The following is a 20,785-nucleotide window of genomic DNA, read 5'->3' on the forward strand; positions in this document are numbered from 1 at the left end:
ATATAATTATATATGACTTAAACACAAACCTTCATTACAGATAAAAAAATACTTACAAGAGTATATTTAAAATAATTACATGTACATGTATTCTGTATTTGCATATTACAGAGTTATCTGCCCTTGTGGTCACAAAATAATGACATCACAGTAGATACCTACCCGCAAGGGAGCTTACTCTGTATTATGCAAAGACGGAATACATGCACCCAGCAGTCAAAAGGGAGGTAACTTTACTACAACATCCAATCAAGATATATTTTTCATGACAAATCAACAAAATTTGTTTCCTCTTCAGGCAGCATTTGCAACAGGAATTACATCTCTGTTAGATATATTTCAGCAATTCCCTAGAATGCATGAGATAACACATGAATATCATGACATTTTACATTATTTGTATAAAATTTGAGCAAGGGTTATATATCAATATATTTGGATAATCTGGAAATATATTCAATGAACCTTTACAGTAAAACATTGGTATACAGTTCCCATTTTGCATTATATTAAGGTTTAACAAACAAGGGCATTACATTAAGGTTTTCCAGGGAAGACGTTACATCAATGTATCCAGGCAAGGACGTTACATCAAGGTATCCAGGCAAGGACGTTACATCAAGGTATCCAGGCAAGGACGTTACATCAAGGTATCCAGGCAAGGACGTTACATCAAGGTATCCAGGCAAGGACGTTACATCAAGGTATCCAGGCAAGGACGTTACATCAAGGTATCCAGGCAAGGACGTTACATCAAGGTATCCAGGCAAGGACCGTTACATCAAGGTATCCAGGCAAGGACGTTACATCAAGGTATCCAGGCAAGGGCGTTACATCAAGGTATCCAGGCAAGGACGTTACATCAAGGTATCCAGGCAAGGACTTACATCAAGGTATCCAGGCAAGGACGTTACATCAAGGTATCCAGGCAAGGACGTTACATCAAGGTATCCAGGCAAGAACCTTACATCAAGGTTTAACAGGCAAAAGACGTTAGATAAGGTTTCCAGGCAAGGACGTTACATCAAGGTATCCTTGATTCATCAGAATTACATTCAAATTCAAATAGTAGTCAGGCATATAAAACATCAAGGTTACATACAGACCCAGGGCATCATACCAATGTTTTACTGTAAGGTCCTTATAAGGAGGTTTCAATGCATGGCATGTTTTATGGCCCAAGCAAGGCCATTCGAACCTGAACATGTCTTCAAACCAGTGGCAAAAATTTTACAAAAATTATTTTACAATACCTACTGCTCAATGTAATTTGTGTTTCTTCCTGCGAAATGATATTAGCACGGAATATCATCTTTTAGCATCATTCCATCACCAATGGAAACAATAGTCATGCACAAATACATGTGGTACGTGAATTACATTATGTAGTTCCATTTTACAGCTGAATTTTTAATTATTCCATAACAGTATTTTCCCCTCGTTAGAAACCTATGGCACCACATATATATGCTACAGTCTTGGAACTGATAACAAGTCTATCAAAAATAAGATAAAAATTTAAAATGTTTGCTTCCATCACCAAAACCTCATTGATATTTCATACAACCAATTAGACAGGCATTATAATATATAAATAATATATATACATAAGGGCTTTTATGTAGTGTTTAGACTAGTTCAAATTAAAATCATCGCAAACCAACTTATTTTCACAGCAATTTTCAAATTTTCATATCAAACTTTTTTACAGCAATAAGTTCTATCCTATATAACTCATCCTCAATATTCCAGGGGTTACTATCACTGACATTATATCCACCCCTGGACTATGGCAAGTGAAGTGAAGGTAACAGAACAAACAGGTAATGTAGCCCTTTGATGTATATCAAAAGAATCCAATAAGGGTACACTGTGGTGAAGTGAGTGACTTTGAAATCAGACTTTGCTGTCTCTGTAATCTTAAAGGAAGTTTCTTCAGGCTTGTGATTGGTCAGTTAATTTTGTTTTCTCCTGAACTGCCTCCAGTTTTAATATGAAATAGTCCTGGGGTGGATATGTAACCTTTGGAGTATTGAGGATGATTAACTCTTTTGATTTTTTTTAAAGGTTTTTTATTATCTCCAAAATATGCAAATTAGATTGCATATGAAAATAGGCTGGTTTACTGCACCTCCTTCTAAAACAAAGAAGGATGCAGAATCTCATAGTGTTACCTCAGAATTGTGAAACCACAATTGGGTTCTCTGAGTATCTAACTTACATGGGTTTAATGTAAAGCTTTTATGAGTTCAACAAATTCAAATTAACTGGAGACTTCGAGTCATACAAGCTCCAAGAATAGTTGAAATAAATAAATATAGCCTCCCTTTAAAACAAGAGAGGATAGAAGGGAACCCTGTAACACAAAACATGTCATGTTAATTAAGCAGTAAATCGCCCATATAATATAATTAACAAAAAATATTGAACTTTGGGTCAGAAAAATTAAAATGTAAACAGTGTGGTAAAATATTTATAGAGAATCAACAAAGGGTGGGGCGTACACCGTGACAGTGAAAAATAAAAAGTTTCACCAAAAAATTGAAACGGTACATGTCATATTAAAAATTGGTAGTAGATCAGTATTGGTTTATCCCAATATTCTGCTATGACCATTTGAATTTTCGATGAACTTGCTGAAAGAACAAATCATTAGCAGATCTGTAATAACTGCGTAGTTTAAGCAGAACCTCTGGCTCAACAGAGGGGTGCTTGCGTCCTTTACTCTTTGACAAACACTTTGTCCTTTTACCAAGTTCGTCGTCAAGTTTCAGACAATAGAAACCTTTCGTTCGATTGAAGGTGAAGGTGTCTTTTGATATTTTATGCTCCAAACCAAGAAATGTTTCCACTTTGTAGATTTCCCGAAATGGATTTTTAATCAGGCCATCTCCATCCACAATATGAAATTGGTCCAAATTAAAGTGCTTTAGCCACCTGTTCATAAAAATATAATATAATGAGCGTTTCACAGGTTTGAAAGTTTCATTCACCTCGTCTGTATCAGGGTCAATCACCTTTTCCTCGAATGTTGGAAAATGATCTCTCTTCGATGCAAGTTGTACATAACTAGATATGAGTCGCTGGACAGGTTCTCTAACTACTATTATCAGTTTTATAGAACTGTTCATTTTAGCAACTCTCTCAGGTACTTTTAAGGTATGAAAATATGCTGGTGTCTTTTCTATAGTCAACTGATGCTTGAAAGAGTAAGGCATTTGCCTGCGATAGAAGTTCAACCCTTGACTGTAGTTGACATTATCATCAAAGAAATGTACCTCATACCCAGCCACTGCGATATCGGGGTGAAGCTGGAGATACTGCAGTACTGCCCGCGTACCAGCTTTCCTCACCCCTATGATGATGCAGTGAGGAAGAACCTGTCGCGCCAGAGGACTGTGAGTTGTAACGTCATTGTGCACCAGTATGGAGTCCGTCGGTGTAAGGCACACCTTTCCTTGCAGGTCCCACCCTCCATTCAAGCAGGAAAGTGTCACAAACAGAATTGCGAGTGCTGCTACAACTACGAAGGTGAGAACTCTGAAGCGTGAGACACGAAGACAGCAGGAGGTAGTGTTTGGGGAGGCGGAGGGCGGTAAATCATCCTGGGGTAGAGGCTTATAGTAGACAGTCATCACCTTCTTCTCAGGTGCCACCTCCTGTAAACAAACAACAAAATTTTACCAGGGTTACAACATGGCACACGACATACCTTAATATATCTTAGTCACTGTAGGATATTTCTTATCCAAATTACATGGTACTTCATACCTTCTCTCTCTACAGGACATTGGCTATAGAAGTTACACGAGTGAAAAAAATGACGCTAATTACACAAATGACTTTTTACTGTGAAACCTGACCTGATCTTGTCGGTGTATGAGGGGAAAAAACCCCTATCACCACAAAGATTCAGTGTTTACGCTTTCAATGAGGCGCCATCAGCGAAGTATCAGCGAAGAAGGATATTTGCTGTGTGAGTGCATGTGCTGGTATTTTGTAGAAGTTGAAATCAATTTGAACATAATAATTAAGACATTTGTTATAATTTTTATTGTTTGTTTTATTGATACTTGCTGTTTAAGTGCTATCTTAAATGCATGATCTTTCACTGCTATCAAAGTTTGCCTAGGCTAGTAAGAGATGTTTCTGTAGTCTGTCATAGATTAAAACAACTATATACAAGTTATCTCCCTTTAATTAGGTTTTATATCTGATATCTTCAATTATACATAAGTGATTTTTCTAAAACATTATGCATTTAGAACATTCCATAATGTTAGCTTTGCGTATTTTGACATCATCTACATAACACCAATTCAATCTTGTAATGACAGGGTTCTGGAATTTTCATGTTCATTAGAATTGTAAAATGTAATGAATTTAAATATATTCCATCTTTGCTGAATGCAAACGAGAGCACTGTAATATAAGTTTGAAGGTTGACAGAACTATTCATTTATAAAGTTAATGTCCTTGGTTCGCATTTCTGGAAGTCATTGTAGTACTTTTTATGAACATACCGGTATTGTCTTGTTTCATAGTCCGTAAGGACGTTTTTATCTGCGTCATTATTCTGAACATACAAGTAGCTTTATAGGGTTATTGTTTTGAATTTTTACACTAATACAAAATTTATAACAGCAAACATTCAAGATTTCATTTTGTACAATTTTTATTGGTTCCCCCCCCCCCCCCCAAAGACCCAATCAAATCATAAATAAACTGTGTTTATTTGAGCCTATCGCATCAATCTATATACTTTTAAACAGCGATGTTCAGTGTGCTTATGTAGAGTCGCTTTGTTTTATTTCTGAGGCTTTGTAACAATGCCCCCTGCTAGATATAATGATAGTCCATGAAAGTTATTATCTTACAGACATAATTACCATCCATACGTAAGTTTCAGATAGGTTATTAGAAAGAAGTATAGAATTCCTGTAGAATGGGTTCTACCTAGCTCTGTATAAATACCACACAGCAAAATAAACTGTAATTTGGCCGTCACTATATTGTTTTAAAATGTTTTATATGGAAAGTGAAAATAATACTCCACAGGGGTCCAATTTAAAACAAGTTTTTATGACTTTTTCTAACTAATAATACCTGGTAAAATTTGTTAGAAAACTCCACAGGAGTCCAATTTAAACCAATTTTAATGACTTTCTTAATAAAAATACCTGGTAAAAACTGAAGATAACAATTAGTTTTTTAAGTGCAAAAAGCTAATTTTTAATAACAATATACAGTACAATATATGAATGTATTTTGGTGAAATATGGTATAAAACAAAGATTTGTTTGAAAAATATACTTACAAAGGTAACAGGCCCTCTCAACAATGCTTTTATCATTATACCTGAAGTTGTAGTCTTATCTTTCTTAGCAAGTGAATGCTTAAAACTAATTACCAGACACAAATCATCTACCTTATTGATAATCGGAATTTAAATTAGTGAAAAGGACCTCTCTGTGTTTTTAATTATCCTTAATAAAATAAAAGTCACATGACTAAAATTTTATAAGCATATTAAATTGTTTGGATTTAAAGAAAGAAAATAATAAGAAATATGTACCCCCTAGCTTCTCAAACAGATATTTGAGAGTCCTACAATAAATTATTAGTAATCATGATGATTGTCGTGCAATATAGCCTGCTTTATTTGTTTGTCAAACCAATAGGTCTCACATTGCATTAGATCAAAATGACGAGTAACTAATGTGGTCTAACATAATAATAGAGAATGATAATACTGCAGGGGAAAACTGCATTAAAACTGGTTTATTCTGAGTGAATAAGATATCTGGACACATTTCTGTTAGGCCCTCATCTTTGGGTTGAGGGTTCAAGCATACATTTTTCAAGGTACTGACTGAATGTTAGTGGTTTTTTCCCTTGGGTTAATGACTTAAATGAACATGACTTTTGATAGGTGATAAAACCAAAGGAACCCCAATAAATTTTGTTCAGGGAATTACCAAGGTATATGTGTATGATTTATATATATAAGGCCAGAGTCGCTAGATGATTTTAGTATTGTCTCCATGTGATAGTGAAACTTGTCCCTACTGTATAGTGCTATCACACCGAACCGTACATACCACCAGCAGGACCTCATAACTGTTGTTGTTCAGAAAAACTCTTACAGCAGATGTTACCCTCTGGTGTATACAGCTTTAACATAAGTTTATATTCATGATTTTCAATAACAAGGGAAACATTGATAAAACTGAATATATAATATGTAATTCCTACAAACACTGCAACATTTTCTGCCGACATAAAAATCATCTGATAAGTCCCGCAGTCTAAAACAGCAGTGTTCCTGTACTGATATGTAACCATGACAACAGAAATGACATTTCTCTAAAATGAATAATGGACTACATACTGATTCTCTGTATACGCCATTTTTTTATCTATCTTTGGTTATTATTCTGCGTGGTAACTCAGATAGGCAGCTTACACTAGTATTGTTCTTAGCAAACAAAGACAAGTCTAGAATAATTTCTCCAGGAACTTTTCACATAATAAACAATCTGTATGTAGCCATTCCTCTCACTCCCAGACTCATTTATGTAAATCTTCACCTCATTTACATTTTAATTTGAATGTTCTCTCCAGCAACCTTGTCAGATTTGCTTTGTGTTTAATCTTAGAGTGTGTATATAAGCTGACATCACAGGTTTAGCACCAGATATGTGTTTATACAAGATGTTGGATGGAATTCCAAAGGCAGTACTTTTCTTATTTTTGTGTACATAAATTTTTGCTTATAGCCAGATTTTACTAAGAGACAAGTGCATTGATGAATATAAACACAAAAATTATCTGCTATATAAAAATAATAATGAAATGAATAGAAAAAAGCTGTACTGTTGTACTTACTCTGTGGAAAATGTTAGAACAAGATTATCACAAAAATATTTACAAGAAATTATTCGTACATTTACTCAGATCTTTCCACATGAATCTAATAATGGGTTCTTTTTCCTAACTGCGAATCAAACTCAAAAGAATTGAATATGATTGATTCTGACAGTACGTGACATAAAATAAGATTTTCAAAACATCTAAATCAGGATCAGTCTAATGACTTATCTTTTATAATGACTTCTTGTCCAGCATTGTTGATATCCTTTTGATAAAATGATAAATGCTATTGACGAAAATTTGTGCACCCCAAATTAAAAAAAAAAAAAAAGAAAGATAAGTTTAGAGTAAGTGTAAGAGCAGAGAAGATAGTATAGAGGATTAGTGAGGTGAGTTTTAGAAGTGTAGCCTTAAGCTGGTATTGTTAATGGATACGTCCCCTGGGAGTCTGACATGGCCCATCAATCTAACCTAGCAAGGACCTTTATCCTGATTCAGCTGTGGACGGATTGGTATGGAAAGGGCAAACTTTTCAATACCAACAGATAATACCAAAAGGATGGGCTCAATGTGTCTCTTCTACATAGGCCAAAGTACAGCCATACTTAACACATTCCTCCCATAAATCTGTTGTTTGTTTTCCAACCGTTTTCCATGCTACGATCAATGGACCAAGAGTGAATAAACTTCTTAGGTCTGCATGGATATTGATTTTGATCATAGTTTCCAATTCTATCCTCCAAACCAAATATAGATTTATATAAAAGTATAAATGTAGATGGTGGCTATTTAAAAACATATGAGAGGTCTTTCATGTTGCAGAAGTTTGTGACTTGTTGTACAATGGGAATAATTCACTTACCACATGATACCTGATAAAGTGTGTGCGGGACTATCGTTTCTATTGGTGATGGAATGACGTCTAAAGATGATATCCCACGCTAACGTCATTTCAGTTGGAAGATTATAAATAGTTCCATCACCACTGGAGATGCTAGTCCCGCACAAACGTTATCGGGTATCCCGTGATACATGAATAATAATATAAGTCCCATTTGTAGTAGCTGGTGGCTACGTAAAAACATATGAGAGGTCTTTCATGATACAGAAAATTGTCTCTTGTTTGTACTTATAACCATGACTATGCCGCATACTGGTGACCTTGAACTTTTACATAAAATAGATCCAATCACCTCTAATTATGGATAAAACAAGATACGTTGGATTAATTAACCTCAGCTTATTCGAGTCTGAACCTTAAATTTACCTTCCGTTTAATCACTTTTTAATTTGAAACATTCTAATTTTATTACATATTTTTCTTGATACTTGTGCTCTTGTTTTGTCATTTTTTCAAATTATCTCCCCTTTTTGATAATGATTTATGACATATTCCTATTTCAGTGTAACAGAAGTTGTTTACTTGGTGTTACCTGACAGTGTGATGCTACAGATCCTACTGTTAATGTCATCATGAGATGATTACAATATGTAAATCGCCACGTTACCTGCGGACAGGTGTGACAATCGTTAAGATTGGTGTACCGTGTGACCCATCAAGGTGTAAGATTATGAAGAGTCCTAAAGAAGGCCCTGTGTTTTTACAGATAATAACAACACGTATGCTGATTTCAGTAGTTTATTTCAATTGAATGACATCCGCATGATGGACGTTGTACATTTCATATACATTTAAAACAATGAACACATTCAATAATATAGCACTTAATCAGCAGTAACTCCAGCACTCTCTCACCACCAAATAAAAGTACAGCTTCTCTTCACAGAAGAGATTAACATAAATTTACAATTAGGGCAACAAATTCATTATTCCAGTAATTAATTAAACTAATGATTTGATAAATAAATAAACTCTCATTGACCATAATTTACCTATCACAATTCCCTAACCAAGTATATTCTATTCTGGCTTTATTGCAGGGTAATTTTCACTAATAGACCAATCCCAGCTTTCCATAAAACTTCTTAAAGACATGTAGAGATACTTTAGCACATTTGCTAAGTTAGCTGTTAAGCAAATGGTACTCTATAACATGTTTCTGTGTACACTAACACAAATAGCTTCCATCCTATGTTGAAACATACATAAACATTCTCTAATTAGATGAGATTTCAGTCACAAAAATAACACTAATTACTTCTCTGAGTCATCAAAAACAAAATCTACAGCAAGAACAGAATAAAATTGTCCATTATTGACAAAAAATGTAATAACAATTTTTAGAGACAGATACCATAGTCTTTTAAATGTAAGAAAATGGAAAAAAAAAAGAAAAGAAAATCAAGGTCATGACCTTGCAAATGAATGCTGTCAAGGTTGCAATGATAACAAATTTTTACAGAAAACATGGCTTCACCTGTCACCAAATGATCAGTTATTTGGGTTTACATACATATGCATCTAAGTTAGAGGACATATCTAATCAATTGTGATTTTGTATTACAGCGTTTCACATTAAAAGTAAATTATAGAATATTGTATATGTGGGATCTGTTAGTACCCATCTATCACTTCTCTGGTGATAACACTCCCTAATGTAATCCACACATCAGCAGTATCTCTACTTTTTCTGTTTTATTTTTGTGGAGGTGAAGATGGATTATAAACTTGATGCATCAGACTTGTTGATTGTTGAGTAAAAGTATTTCCTTTATCGTGAAATCTGAATCATTGCTAAAAACAACGTAGGAGATGAAAATACACCAATATCTATGTAATAATCACGAAGGCTATGATTAATCTGTAAATGCATCTGCATAAAAAACCATCTGTTCCTTCGGGATATAATAAGACAGACAAAAACCTCATAAATCTCCTCGCGAATCTTAATGTCAGTTTTAATTTGAAATATCTGTCTCCTATCTGTCAAATCTTAGCCAGTGACGTCTGCCAATATTCATTCTACGGTACATTATTATGTAAAAAATTAAATTCACAGTTATAGAGTGTGGTTGAGACATTTCTGCTATGGCTATGCAAACATTAATTTCAAAATGCACTTAAACTTGAAATAAAAAACTTGCAAACACTTATTCAGTCTCGACTCGATCACAAACATCATCCATATAACAGTACCTCATGTTTACTTAACACAAACAAAGAAGATGGAGGCTTTGTTATGTAGGAGAACATTGAATTGTAATTATTTTCCAAAATAACAAACCACAAAACCTGATGCACTAGTGGAAACAAAATACCTCAAAGAAAGATTGTGGTAGAAATAACGGCCAAGGAAAATGTAGAAAACAGACAGTGTTGTTTGTGAGTAAAATCAACCTACTTCTCTCCTTGTAGTAGTAGAAGCGGAAGGGAGCAGTGAGTGTGTGTTCCACTTACTCTACAAGTAAATTATACTATTCTACAAGTGTTAGCTAAATCTCAAAATTTTCCAATATAATTTTTTTCCCTTGATCAACTAAATTTTTCTATCGAGATTATCATTATTTCTTTGGATGTTGGAATATCAACTTATAATTTTTGTTTCATTTTATTGTGAGAGCAGTATCAGTAAATAACAAATTATCAAGATCTGTTGTAAAAAAATCTAGACATCTTAGTAACCATAACATTAAATGTTACACTCGAAAACCAAAAGTGTTTTACAAGATGGCTGAGTTAACAGCTGCTTGGTAACAACAGCTGTAACAAGGTTCTAGTCAGTAGCAAATCTAAACTTGCCCAAACCGTGACATTGGTATGACTTTAATGAACACTTCTCCTTCAGTATTCAGACAGAGCATGACAAGACAAGCTCAAGTTTGGACAGTGATGTCAACAAAAACAAACATGGCTGTCTGTAGTGGCAGAGGAGCTGAAGGATTCAGTATTATACTGAAAAGATCCACAGATATCTTATTTTCAGTGATTGTGACCTTGACTCAGCATCACAGAAACTCTTGTTCTTCATGATTGTGTATTGTGTGAAGCTGATAAATATCACCATTATAGTAGTCTGTGATTTTGAGTACCTAGTTGTATAACAGTGCGAGGACAAAATTGATAGCCGTTTTCATAGAGAAACAAATATCAACAACTTATTGTTATTGACAAATGTTTTATGCACTAATGGACTAGTATCTTGTGTCTGCTGACCCTCCCGTTTATCTTCATGTCTACAGTAGTCTGAATAAAACATATCTACTATTTAGACATGCTTTCAAAAACCTGTTATAATAAATTTGAAATGAGAAGCCTTGTAAAATATCATGCCTCCACATGGGAGAGCCTTTTTAGCAACGAGTGAAGACTAGCACCGGGGACAGCCTTGATCATATAGTATAAGTCTGTCATGTGGATATTGAGGTTTATTGTCAAAGATTATAAGGTCAGCCATGAGGTTTTTTCCTGTAAAGCACTGCGGGTGTTTATTGATAATATGATACCCTGAAATATAGCCTAAGCTTTTAGTTCAAACCCATCAGTCAAAATAACAGCATAATTTTCATTTTTGCTCAAAATATCAATTTCTTAGCTTTCCTGGAAATTATTGCTGATCAATTTCACAAAGTAAAGTTTGTTTTCCAAAGTGTCAGCACTAACATCTCTATGTAAACAACACCTGTACACGCTTGCTAATGCAATTAACAAAACACAATGATAGCGGTAGACCTCGTAATGTTTACTAAAACGTAGTGAACTCCACCGATTGATGGGTGATCGTTACGATTTTGTCCCTGTGCAGGTATTTTTCTTCTATATGCGACCTTTATTTTCTATCAAACAGATAAACTGGGGAACCCAATACGCCTGACAAATGACTTTTTACCAGACTATTATAGTGTACAGATAAGAAATAATACCGTAAAACTAATCTCGACCAATAATAGCCAATAAGTTAATGCTATTAAAAATATCACAGAAATGTAATGGAGTTATTCCTATAGATAATGGGAGCCGTAACAATAAACCCAGACAATGGTAGAACACAGATCCTATCTACCAGGGCCGTGCTCGGTTACACATCCAACCCTGCAGCTTCCGAAGTAGGAATCACCATCATGGAAAATATCGGCTGCATCAGGACACATGTAGTCTTATGACAGATAAAGCAAGAATAATTGGCCAATATTTCAAAATAATTTCATGAATAAAACCGTAAATAAATCAAATATTTATCTTATTCACCAGTGAATCTAATTAACCTATTCAGAACTATGCACTTAAAATGTTCAAAATGCATTGCAATGCAATTCAGTCATTGATTTATTGACCTTAATTTAGATGGAGTTATGTCCCTTGACTTGAGGAGGAGTGAACCAACCATCATAAAGAAATGTAGAACTCGCCAAATCCCACCTAATAACAACACCTTAGTGTGTAGTCCTTCATTTTTGTCATTGGTTAGTCATTTACAGTTGATTATATTTTACAGAAAATTACATCCCTTGGGGTCAAAATTACTTTGACATTATCCAACTATTAATTTACAAGCTCATTAACGAGGAGTCATTGTCCAACGTTTTGGTCACAAAATTCCTTGTCGTCACATTGACACATTGACATCCACTGACTGATTGTATGTCCCTGTTATCAATTCATTTTTTTACTAGTGATTTAAAATCAACTATGACAATCTGTAACCAAAATTTTGACAGTCTTGCATCCCTGTTATGATAAATATCCCCAAATTTCCCTCACAAGGATTAAGCCTGTTAACGACTATGATTATCGACACTCAGATACTTCAACTGTCCTCTCCTGGAAGTATCCCGATTCCCATTTGTCTACTAAGAAGACGAATTAGGAAATGTCAGAAATGAAAGTTCTGTAAGGGTTTCTCCCTGCTAATATAATCCTCAAGTGACTGTCTTAATGCTAATTATTCTGTCTTTGGTCTTATTAACATTACTGACAATTGTTTATGTAAAATTGACTTTTTTCTCTCCATATACCTGTCCACCATTAAAAAGATCATTTTCAAATGAAATTTTAAAGAAATATGAAACCAACACTGAACATTTTCTTATTTTTCTAACAACATTGCTTCTAAATAAAGCAAGGTGCTAGGTTCATTTTTCTAAACACAAAATCTGAAGTGTATCTCAGTCACAAAGAATGTGATAATGTCTGCTGCTTTACATACAAAACTAACTGTAACGTGTGATTTACATTGTTTCTCTGTAGTTTGAAATTTAAAATTTTGGATTCAATAAGTATAACATTTTTGGAATATTCCTGCACAAATAACTGGTGCACAAATTATCTGATGTTTTATTTGCAGTTGGGTATAAGATTTAGTTTATGAACTTTTGTTTACAAACGGCAATAAACGTTTTAGAATCTTACTAATATTTTATCAATATATGTTAACTGTACCCTGGGGATACCAACATTATATTTACTCTTCACACTGCCAAAGATCTCAAGGCTGGCTTGATGTATTGATAACAGCTGCCATTATTTATACAAATGGATTATACATTTCACCAACAGCAAAAAAATTGACAGCAAATTTTCTTTTCCCAAATAAAAACTCAGTTGCACACCTTAAGATGTTGACTGAACTAGCACAGGTTTCAGATTTATCAGTGGTAACATAGGCTCCTTATCACAGTCGACAGTATAAATTTTACCACAAAATTCTCATTATTTACAAAAACAGGACAAGAACTTGTCCATTTGTAATATGTCAAAGGGCCATTTTACATCAAGTCTTATCATTGTTTCTTTTCTGTCTCTAAAATGGAATCATTTTTTTAATTCCTTTCAAAAGTAATCTAAGTTAAAAATGGTAATTTATTTAAGAGATAACACCTTAAGAGAATTAATTTCTTCACGAGATCAAATTCTCTTAATGAATTAAAATTTTTGTATGAAAAAAGATTATATCTAATTACACATGAGATAGTGATATTAATGATGATGGATTGTCTATTATGTGAATATTAATATTCTGCCTTCTGAACAATTCTATATAAAAAGGACTGGGATAGAGTTTTAAACACCTTTTCAAAACAGACAATTTGCAGACTAACTATGAGAAGATGGTATTAAATGCCACATCAATCGTAGAATCATTTATAAAATATTTCTCTGTGAGAGAAGAACAGGATATAAGATGACATTTGTGAGATATTAAGCATTACAAGATTTTGACATAGAGTAACCTTGAAGTGCAAACACTTTTTCTGAAGCAGCTCTATCTAGAATACATACAGGTCTATGTCTATAGAATTATGATGAACTCAGCGAAAATACCACCAATACTGCATAAGATGTTTTTAAAACAAGCATAGCTAGATGGCATTTCAACACTCTGTTCCAATGATCACAGCAAAATTGTAGATATTTTCAGTAAGTTACTGGGTTACCATCAACATGACTCTGCCTATCGCTAGGTTTTATCACATCAATATAAAGCCATATACCAATTTATTATTCTCTCAAATGGTCATAGCAACAATCTCTCTCCCATGACAGCTGCACACTCATGCAGGCACCACTCAAATGATGACAGTAACCAATATTGTATACTTAGTATGTTTATAATCCTATCCTCATAATGCAAGTGATCATTTTTCAAGAGCAGTTAAAAGTCAAACAAATTGATTGGTATCTTTAAAGCAATCAGTAGCTAATTTTCGGACAAATACACTATTCATGAAACATGTGTGTAAATGCACCAATCAGATTTACATTATTTTTGTCATTGAAACTTGTGGCCTATCTATAGTGTAAACCGTCATTAAAGTATTAATCTTTGTACCCAAAGATGCTGAGTCACAAACTGAACGCCAGTTACTATTTTAAACATGTGGTCAGCATATAAACATGTATACATTTTCTTACCACAATGCGATTACCATTCAGAAGAAGTATGAGTTCATTTACCCCTTTGATTATGTGATGAACTATTCCTAGGTGTTTTAAAATAAGAAGAGTTCAAATCTGTCTCCAGGGGTGATCAAAAGTTAATACAAATATCATAAGAAGTTTACAGTCTCTGCAGCTGAATGAAAACAACTATGACTCTGACCGAGATAATCTTCACATGTGAAGCATCAGCTTAATGTCTTAGAAGTTGTATCATATGAAATAATCAAGAACCTCCCTTGTGTGCATAGATTTAGGTCTGTCTGTATGCGTGTACATCACAGACACGGGTCACACTGTCACACACACATACAAAACACACTTTACACACATACTTCACACACACACTTTACATACACACAACACACAGATGACTTGTATGAAAAATAATTTGTCTTGGGAATGAAAAATAAATAAGTTTTATGAAATTGAAAGATTATTTCAGCAAAACTTGGCACATTTTTAAGAGAATAATATATGAATTTTAGCTGCCATATTTGAAGGTTCACACCAATGCATTCCTCAATCCCAGTTGAATGTTCTGTTGATCATTTGGAACAACATCTGATTGTGTGGTTTGAAGAATGCCCGTAACTTGTCCACGGCCACAGGGTCAGTGAAGGGGTGTCGTCTCCCCTTTGTAGCACCTAAACACTTTTCGTGTCCCAACCTCATGCAATAAAATCCACGTGTAGAGTTATAGTAAAAATGCTCTCGAGTAATTTTATGTGGTAATCCCAGAAATTCCTCGACGAGAGCAATCTCTTCCCATGGTCGATGTATAAGGTTATCGCCGTCCACAATGTGGAACTGGTCAGGTCTAAACACCTTCAGCCACCGCTCAAAATGTTGGTGGTATATACTAATACGTACTGCCTTATAGCGAGTGTTCACCTCCCCAGTGGTAGGCTCAATCGCTAGCTTCTCTAACTTGTCATGAACCTTCCCTTTCGCTTTTTTGTTGTAATACACTTGCGTATAGTCTGATATCACTCTCACTGTCGGATTTCTAAGTAACACTATAAGTTTTATTGAATTATTCATGCTTGATATTCGTTCAGGAACTTTTTCTGTGATGAAATAGCGAGGACTTTTCTCGATGGTGACTTGATCCTCAAAGGAATAAGGCATTTGATCTCTGTACCAGTCAATACCAAGGTTGAAGTTGGTGTCATCGTCAAAGTAGTGGACCTCGTGGTCAGCAGGTCGAATCTGAGGATGGAGACCTAGAAACTCTAGCATCGCACGGGTACCACACTTACGCACACCAAATATAATAGATTGAGGAAGTCTCTTGTCTGTTCCTGGTGGGTGCGGCTTTTCTGCGCCCCATTCTTCTTCTTCCAAAAGTTTTCGGGCCCCAGCGACAGACAGCTCTTCGTTGGGAGAGAATCTGTTGGCTGACATTGTCCGCCATACTATACTGTTACTATAGGCACTGAAACATAGCACTACTCCTATCACACACATTAACATCCACAGTTGTCTGCCCTTGCCCTTCATTATCACGCATACTGTATGGGCCGGACCACAAAGATGAGACTTTGAACGTTCTCTCGACGTCACATTAGCAGCAAAGATGGTCGGACAATCCATGTAGATCCTCGGAGTTTGGGACTCCAGCAGAGAATACCTGGTAGACATTCCAACTCACAGAAGCCATCTAAAATGGAAAACAAATATGTTCAGTTAGTAGGTCAGAAAAAAAAAGAAATTACATACAATATAGATGTCAGATTAGATAGCTTATCTAAGTAAATTAATAGGTTTTAGATGACATAAATGTCATTCTATCAGCCTATAAAAAACCACAAATTACACTAGCATTATGTCAACTGATAACATTTCAGAAAATTGAGTATAACAAACAAAATATCATATTGTTGCAAATATCCCAGCTCACCCATCGAATGGACCCGAGACATATGTTTAAGTGCTTATATACTTCAGGAGGATTATGAACTTTTTCAAAATTGTTTTCTACAACATGCTGTCAGTGTCTTTATAAGGTCGTGACCGAGCTGTGTCAGGGCGGGCTCTCCGAGGTACATATTCATGTCAATAAGCACTTAACTTCAACACTGGCTATAAAACACTAGACTTCTCAGATGACATTCAAATACTTTAACTCAATCATTAGTATTCATTTGTCAAGTTACATTCCCTGCTCATCATGTAAGACCACTGAGGGACAAGTATTCATATGATGACCACAACGGGGCAAGATTTCATCAAGGATTGAATCAGTAGGATAAAATAGCACTCATAAAGGGGAAAACACCATCCATGACACCAGAGTACTTTATAAACAACATCAGCAGAACAAATAATTCATCAATTGAAGACAAGATTCCATCACTGCAACAGCAGGGTAGAGTCATGTCAGTAAATGTAATTTAATTACGATAATTATTTCATCTGTAAAAAATTTCATCAAATGACAACTTCATCTCAACAAGATTTCATCAATTAATTCATCATTCAGGCAAGGTTTCATCAAAAACATCATATCTTGATAATTATTATCATATTAGGAAAACAGGAAAACATTCCATCAAAATGAACAGCAGGTAAATAATATCACACAAATGACTTCATCAGGAATCAAGTCATTCAACAACCATACACCGATATAGATATTGATTATTGTATGAAGTGCAGCAGATGTAACCACTGAATACATATCTTTGTAGTTTATAGACAACAGTAACTTACTGAGAAAGTCAAACACAGCGATCATTTATAATGTCTTGTACCGCAGACATTTTAGTAACACCGACAGATTACATCACCCAGACGAGGAAATCAGCCATATTTCTGCCGACTTGTGCGTCTATAGATAGCGATTAGGAAATGAGACTTGATCATTTGTATGTTTAGATCTTGTAACTTTTCCTAAGTCAACACTTGACTCGAGTACTCTGCCATGAAACTGTACTGGGTCTTATCAAACACATGTGGGTGGACTCCCTTCACAAATATCATTATAAACCTTCCCTCGCTAATTAAAGATTTGAAGATTTCACAAATTACCCTATAAAACATAGGATACAAATATGCTTCATTTGGTTAAAATGACAGTGCAAAATGTTTCCTCTTATATATATGATTAATCACTTTAATTTTCCAGTTATATTTAAATCTAAAGGTGGAATAAAGTAGTTTACTGTTAGTAAATATCATAATTAACAAAAAAAAAATATAACAATTTTCTTTAATTATAAAATTGGTTATTACATTAGACAGGAACCTATATAATTCAGACCGGTAACCTACAGGACTCTGTATCGACTCTAGATCTCAATCTCAGTAATGACAAAATTTTATTTAATGCTGTGCCACCCGATCTTATTAAGTAAAAACTTAATTAGGCTCCCGTTTCTCGTACCTTGACACATACGATTTAAAGAGGCCGCCACAATACCTGTCAGTTAGCATTTAGTTATCCGTTATACAAACTCATTAGCAGTGCCAGGTAACCTGATGGCGGGTGTATTCGTCTAATGGACAGGTAAAAGATTAGCTGTTGGACGCTGAATAGTATACAAAGTTTGTGTGCCGATACGATGACGAGTAAATACAGGTCGACCGCTTGACATGCAGATAATCACCTCTAATAATCCTATACCCACAAAATCTCAAGTACTGTCAATCAAATTTAAATAACACAGGAACAAGAATCTCAAAATCTAAATTAATCTCGTGAAATTCTAAACATATCAAACAGTTCTGGTATGTTACTAATGTTAGAGACGATTTGTATTTCTGTAATGGCTGATACCAAGTGTATTGCTTAAAATAAAAATTTAATAAAGTTTTATGTAACTCATATAAATTCAAATAAAATCCATTCTAATGAAATTTAATGAATACTGATTCAAATGATTAAAAATAGGAAATTAAAAGTATTACTAGTTTAAATCTTAATCCATTCATCAGTCTATGAAATAAGATACAATCAAGTTCAACATTCAAAATTTATTCTGGTTAATTTCAAAAGCTACTGTACCTAAACAATTACACAGTTATGAACCCAGTAATGTTTGGGAAAAAATATTTCACATTAGGAGAATATAACATTTAGTGCAGATGAATCATCGTGATAAAATACAATCTGTTTAGACCATCCTTCTATCCACAGAAAACTCTGAAGAAAACTTCTATCCACAGAAAAATCTGAACTGTGATATTCCTCTATACAGACGTGTACGTAAGAACTGGTCCAATTGACTATGGCAGTCTGTGGAGGCTGAAGAACTCTCCTGTATTGGAGATAACAATACATGGTTGGTACCCTTGGTACCCTCAGGGCACTATCATTAGTTTTTAGGTAAAGGTTACGGAACTCACAGTCATTGGATAAATATGACCTAAAAACACAAGCTCAGTATCCTAACACCCATATCTGGGCCATGATATGAAATATGTGTCATTTGTTTAATAAAACAGGCGAGGAAAGTACAAACCACTTGTCGGTAACATTTGGTGCAAACTATTCCAACTAATTTTCCTCATAGTTCTGGCTGATTTTACATTCAGGAAGTGTCAACTGCACATCACAAGTGTGATGTCTTCCTCATCAGACGAAAACTGACTGAATAAAACTCTGTCAAAGCATCAAATTATACTCCATGTACATGGCTAATTCTGTCAGAGCATCGCCTCATAAATCACCAACCTAAACAAGCTACTGAGAGCACTCACTCTTATACCTGCTGTTTATATATTTTATACTGCCTTAAAATGCATTACTACATAATCGTTTGGTTAGTTCACACTTTTATTGCTGATTTCTTGATTTCCTGTCACAAACTTGTGTGAGTGTAAATATTGTCAACCTTTTGTGAAGTGGGTTATAGCCCTAATAATTTGGGTTTTATCAATGGGACTACAACCTGCTGCTAAACTTGATGAGTAATAAAACACAACTTTTACCTGCCTTTACTATAATTATCTTTCCTCTATATAACTACATGTACCAAATACCAATGTTAAAAAATAATTTCATCAATGCAACTTTTACCTGCCTTTACTACAATTATATTTCATAAATACAGCTTTATGTACTACCAATATTAAAAATTATTATTTTCTCAATGCAAATTTATCTATCCATAGAGTTGTTATGTTTTATCAATGCGACTACTGTACCTGGCTTTGTAAAAACATATTTTCTCTTTGAGCAAACTACTTCACAATACGAGTTCTACCTGGCTTACCTTGTAAAGCCTGCCGTAGCAGTTTGTGCTCCCTGTTATACAGATATATATTTCCTCCTAACGTAACAATAACCTCCGACCAATATCCCCACACTGACTGAAGGAAATCGAGAGCGGTGTCTATATACACACCACACTGACTGTTAAAGGGACTGCCCTTTTCCACCTATAATCCTAGCTTCGATTACCTGGACTAAAAACCAGGTGTATTAAAACCTTGAATGTGTGGAGATTACAGAGCGTTAGAACCAAAATGTCAGTGAGTTGTGACATGATCTCTCTTCTTCACTGATTAGTGACAGACAGGTTTTTATGGATAATCTGCTTAATCTATCTCAGTTATCATGTTAATCTCTCCCGTAAATCCATGATCCACGCTCTAATTTTTACTTCTACTTATAGACTTGCCCATTTGGATTTCTAATGTCAATGGATTAATAGATTCCTAATCTAGTCTTTCTATTCTAAAAGTCAGGGATTAATAAATTCCACAGGATAATTCCACCGCATACTGAATACTGGCTAAATTCGGAGTTATGTAGAGATCAGGGGTAATACAATTACTCAGGTATTTCACGCCACACACCTGGCTATAAATCCCTATTCACAAAATACTGAAATCATTGGTAAACCCATTTTTTATCTCCAGAATTCATATTTGTCTTAATTTGTTAAACATTTATACATATAATGCTTTAAATGCATGGAATCGTGAGCTTAAATGTCTACCTTTGACATCAGAATTCCAATGCGTATTTCATTTCCACATAATATATAAATTGTAGAATATGTCAAACTACCAGTTTATCAGCTGCCTGAGCCAAGATATAGTCCGACGTTGAACTGAATTATAACAGAA

At 34.6% G+C, this 20,785-nt stretch overlaps 2 protein-coding genes across 10 annotated transcripts in view; both read right to left on the minus strand.

The window, feature by feature from the left end:
- Positions 1–1,284: 1,284 nt before the first annotated feature.
- LOC138325785 (heparan sulfate glucosamine 3-O-sulfotransferase 1-like) overlaps positions 1,285–20,785 on the minus strand; it is a 132,379-nt gene continuing 112,878 nt past the window's right edge. Inside the window, exon 3 of the mRNA XM_069271688.1 lies at positions 1,285–3,659. Within this exon, the coding sequence (XP_069127789.1) occupies positions 2,607–3,659 (1,053 nt within the window). The 3' untranslated portion in view covers positions 1,285–2,606. The remainder of the gene's footprint in view (positions 3,660–20,785) is intronic.
- The window catches only part of LOC138325780 (heparan sulfate glucosamine 3-O-sulfotransferase 5-like), an 85,388-nt gene continuing 73,101 nt past the window's right edge, over positions 8,499–20,785 (minus strand). For 6 of the 9 annotated variants that reach the window (XM_069271674.1, XM_069271670.1, XM_069271667.1 and 3 more), the window contains exon 2: positions 8,499–16,370. In XM_069271674.1, coding sequence (XP_069127775.1) covers positions 15,230–16,351 — 1,122 coding nt within the window. In that variant the 5' untranslated portion in view covers positions 16,352–16,370 and the 3' untranslated portion in view covers positions 8,499–15,229. Of the gene's footprint in view, positions 16,371–16,576; positions 16,619–17,422; positions 17,548–19,926; positions 20,070–20,785 lie in introns of those variants that run through there. The other 3 variants (XM_069271666.1, XM_069271671.1, XM_069271669.1) reach the window with 3 other exon arrangements.

Source organism: Argopecten irradians, chromosome 6 (genome assembly GCF_041381155.1).
Source record: "Argopecten irradians isolate NY chromosome 6, Ai_NY, whole genome shotgun sequence".
In the NCBI taxonomy this organism is placed as follows: Eukaryota; Metazoa; Mollusca; class Bivalvia; order Pectinida; family Pectinidae; genus Argopecten; species Argopecten irradians.